This window comes from Suricata suricatta, chromosome 12 (assembly GCF_006229205.1).
Source record: "Suricata suricatta isolate VVHF042 chromosome 12, meerkat_22Aug2017_6uvM2_HiC, whole genome shotgun sequence".
Taxonomy (NCBI): Eukaryota; Metazoa; Chordata; class Mammalia; order Carnivora; family Herpestidae; genus Suricata; species Suricata suricatta.
Genome location: NC_043711.1, coordinates 104,629,856 through 104,634,026, shown reverse-complemented (window position 1 = coordinate 104,634,026; position 4,171 = coordinate 104,629,856). Strand labels below are relative to the sequence as shown.

The 4,171-nt window shown below is 63.0% G+C and overlaps 1 protein-coding gene across 1 annotated transcript in view; it reads right to left on the bottom strand.

Annotated features, from left to right (window-relative positions):
* LOC115274582 (transcription initiation factor TFIID subunit 4-like) overlaps window positions 1-4,171 on the bottom strand; it is a 5,959-nt gene that overhangs the window by 224 nt on the left and 1,564 nt on the right. Inside the window, exons 2-7 of the mRNA XM_029917986.1 lie at window positions 4,038-4,152; window positions 1,955-2,124; window positions 1,629-1,759; window positions 909-1,034; window positions 585-641; window positions 26-192 (exon numbers count right to left, since the gene is read on the bottom strand). Of these exons, the coding sequence (XP_029773846.1) occupies window positions 26-192; window positions 585-641; window positions 909-1,034; window positions 1,629-1,759; window positions 1,955-2,124; window positions 4,038-4,152 (766 nt within the window). The remainder of the gene's footprint in view (window positions 1-25; window positions 193-584; window positions 642-908; window positions 1,035-1,628; window positions 1,760-1,954; window positions 2,125-4,037; window positions 4,153-4,171) is intronic.

Sequence of the window (4,171 nt, the reverse complement as noted above, 5' to 3'; positions counted from 1 at the left end):
GGAGGCCGGGGGTCCGGGCGTGCACGCGGAGCCGAGCCGCCCCCGAGGCCCCCGCCGCCCCCGCGCCCGTACCTCCGTCCCCGACCCCGGTCCCGGAGAGTCCACCTTCCGCTTCTTCCGGGGCCCGATGGCGGCCAGCGCGGTGAGGTTGGCGTCCCGCTGCCGCATCTGCGCCAGCTCCTGCTGCTGCATCTTTGGTGGGAAAAGGAAACAAGGCCTGTCACGTCATGTCACGCGCGGGGCTCTTGCTTCACTAGGAAGTAACGGGCGGCAGCGGGTCTTCAGAAACCGTCTAAGTTAAAACCTCTTTTGTGTTTTGACTTTAACGGTAAGCTTACTCTACAATCCGAAAAATAAAGCAAAAACAGATGCGCATCTTTCACAGCTCAGAAAACAGAACAAACTGGAAAGCATAAGGACCACGTGCACCCGGGGGGGACAGCCCCGCCACGTCAGGAGCGGCCACCTCGGTGCCCGTCCTGCAGAAACACGGCCCCAGCCCGCCCGTCCTCAGGCTGCACAAGCAGGTTACGGAAGAATCGACTTTCAAGCGTAAAGAAGATCTTCTGACTAAAACCGCTCACCTCTTTCGCCTTCTGTTTCAACCTTAGTTGTTCTGGATCTTCTTGTCTGGATCGAGACTAGTTTTTTAAGAGATAAGAAGAAAAGTAAGTTCCGGCCTCAGTGCTTACGGCCTAACAAACGAGCTAGCTCAGTCACGATTCAACAACACCCGAGCCGCACGACAGAACACCCGCCACGTCTCTAAGCGCCTCTTAAAGCCCAGAGACGATGACGTAGGCTGTGGGTCCCGGGGACAGAGGCGCCGGCGAGGCCAGGCTCCCCGCGGCCCGCCCGCGGCCCCTCCCAGACCGGGGGCCCCGAGCTCGGGGAGGGCCGACACCTGCCTTGGCCGCTCGCATGAGGATCTCTCGCTCCTGCTCGTCTTTCCTCTGCTTTTCGATCTGATCGAGCTGCTCGAAAAACTTGAGCTGAGCCCGGACGTCACTCGCCTGCTCGTACCTGTCGTCGTCCTGCAAAAAGAGGCACAAACGTGGTCAGAAACCTGGGGACTGGGCTGGCCACGCCGCACGCACCCCTCGGCCCCGGTCCTCCGCCCGGACCGGCTGCGTGGGCCGAGGTCTGCAGGTCGGGATGCAGACAGTCCCGTGAGCCGCGCTGGGGCTCAGGAGGGGTCTCCACCCAAACACCTGGGTGTCGTCTGATTTTAACTGTAGCTCCAAAGGCAGGGGCCTCACACGGCCGGGCCCCTCCGCACGGCACTCGGCTGAGGGAGGAGGAGGCAGATCCGCCCTGCAACCTGCCCCTGGAGGCAAGGCCCCGGCACAGGTCACCCCCCACGGCACAAAATGGGGCAGTGGTCCGAGTCACAGAAGCAGGGGGGGTTCAGGGCCGGGGGTGCCGCGGTGGCCGTAGCAGGGGCCCGGCCTGCCCTCCTCCTCTGGCTGGGCGCCCAGCGCTGACCCTCCCCCCAAATGTAGCTCCATGAAAAACTTGGAGCCTGCATGACGTCCGAGCAGCCCGTGCGCCCAGTCCAGGAAGAAGCCTCCGGCGGCACCGACCGAGCCCCCGGCAAGCTCGGCCTCTTCGGGACAGCAGCGTGTTACCTTGTACGAGAAGTTCTTCTGCTGGGCCGTCTCTGAGATTTTCTCTACGAGACTCTGGAGCCTCTGCTGCGTGGCGTGCGACACGTAACTCACGACGTCGGGGTGCAGCTCCGTGATGCCGTGTCTCTTACCTGGGGGCAGACAGCGCCTCAGCGCCCGGGGCCCCTCCTCTCCCCCCCCTCACTGCTCGGGGCGGCCTGCGGGCGGCGGGGCAGCGCCTACCCCCGCTGCAGCTGCCCCACATGCAGGTGCCGGGCGGGACCGCTCTACGCGGAGTGTAGAGTCGCACACGCCCCGGGGGCCCGGTCACGGCGGCGCCCACGTACCGATCTCTAAGATTCTTCTCTGCAAAGGCGCTGGTAGGAGGAAGGTTTCGTCCTTACAGGACCGCGTCAGGGTGCCCACTAACTCAGAGTTCGTGGCTAATATTCGTGCGCTTTCTTCCGACAGGTTGACTCCCGCCATCGAGGCCACATCGTTGATGTCATCGTCATCCCTTCAGAGAAGACAAGCTGACTGAGCGTGGAGCGCGTGAGGAGGCGCTCAGGGGCCCTGGCCCAGCGGTCCGTAAGGGGGGCAGGGGAACCCGTGCAGAAAGCGCACAGATGCCCCTCCAGGCGCCCTCCTGCCCTGCGCCGTCACCCGGTCGAGGAAGCCCAGCAGCGTGCTCTGACAGGGAGTCTGTTCTTTTAAAGGAAGACCTTTGGGCATCACAGCACGAGGACGTGCGCAGAGGGCTCCCTCGCGGTCAGGACCAAGTTCAGAGAGCAAAACCCAGCCGCGGGGGGCCCACGGCTCCATGGGGTTTGTTCCCAGTGAAACTTCGCTTAGAAAATCAAACAGCACTATGGGGCGCCTGGGTGGCTCAGTCGGTTGAGCGTCTGACTTCAGCTCAGGTCATGACCTCACGATTTGTGGGTTCGGGCCCCTCCTGGGGCTCTGTGCTGACAGCTAGCTCAGATCCTGGAGCCTGCTTCGGATTCTGTGTCTCCCTCTCTCTCTGACCCTCCCTTGCTTGAGCTATCTCTCTCCGTCCCTCAAATTTAAGAAATAAGTTTCTAAGCATTAAAAAAATAAAAACAAATCAAACAGCATTAATTTATTCTCAAAATGCTCACAGTTATGGAAAAGCCAGAGTAGGGGGTGGAGGACTCCTTCCTTCCTGAATCGCCTACGGGGAAGCTGCCAGCTTGACTCCCCACGGCCCAGGACACCCCACATGCCCCCCACGAGCAGGCCACCAGCCCCCGCACAGCCCCCTGCGTGGCTCTTCAGCGTCCCTGGCCTGGGACGCTCCTCAGCCTTTCCTTGGCTCTCACGTTAGTGACACTTTGAGGCCACAGGCCAGGCGTCTTGCAGCATGTGTGTGTCCCCTGTCTGATGTCCCCTCTCCTTGTGACAAGAATGTCACACAGCACCGCAGAGGGCTGGGTCTCCTTGGTCCCTTCCTGATGCACCCTGAGCTCCAACCCTCCGGGGTCCCTGCTGTCGGCCCCCCTCCCCGTAAGCCCCCGTTTATTCACTGTCGTGGGCCCATGCTCTCCTGTCTCATCCGGGGGCACAGTCTGTCGCTGCAGACACACACCCGTGCTCCGCCTGCAGGGCCCCAGGGCTCGAGGGCTTTCGGGGGATGCGGTCGTGTGCTGGGCGTGCTTGCCACCACTCCCAGGGGCCTCCAGTGCACACGGCAAGAGCCCCCGCCGTGTGCACGGACACAGCTGCGAGCTAAGCCAGCACCACGGGGCCTTTCTAGCCTGTCCCCTTCCTGCGTAAATTCCCTTCCCTGGGACACAGCCAGGTTCCGCGAGGCCCTCGTTCACGCGCGTCTGTGACGTGCAGGTGGACCCCCATCTTAGGGATGTCCTCCTCCCATCCCCCCACACCGGACCATCCAGGCACCGCGCCCTCCTCACCCTGCCTGGGCGCTGACCCCGCTCGGCACTGCCGACGCCAGCCCCGCTCCAGCGGCACACGGTGTCAGGGATGGGGTCCTGCGGGGGCGGCCCCACGAACCCCCTGGGACACGTGCCCTCTCCCGCTACTTCCCCGTGACCCACGTCAGCACCACGACCTTTCTACTGCGCATCCCGGACACGCAGCCTTTAGCCCGGCTGCGCCTCAAGAGCCCAAAGCACAGCATTTCCAGACATTTTATGGAGAGAAGGAGAACGGGTGAAGCGTCCTGCCTCATGGCGACGCGCTGGCGTCACAACGATGACTTTTCTACCAGACCACGCCGAAAACGGTGGCTCGTTTGCTTCCTGCCACGCATCTGCAGCAAACCTCCACGCTAACGTTGCGGAAAACACGGACACGAAGGCCCAAAGCGCGGGAAGAAAGTAGTCCCAGAAATACAGCGGCCGGTGCCCCGCAGGCGAGGCTGCCCCGGGCCCGGACCGCGCTCCGTACCGAAACGAGCCTCCCCCGGGCTCCTTGAGTTTGTTCTTCTGCGCAGCGGCGGCCTGAGCCGAGACGGCAGAGAGGGCTTTGGTTCCAGGTAGCACGGCGGGCTTCACCACGGGCACTGCAACACAGGACACCGG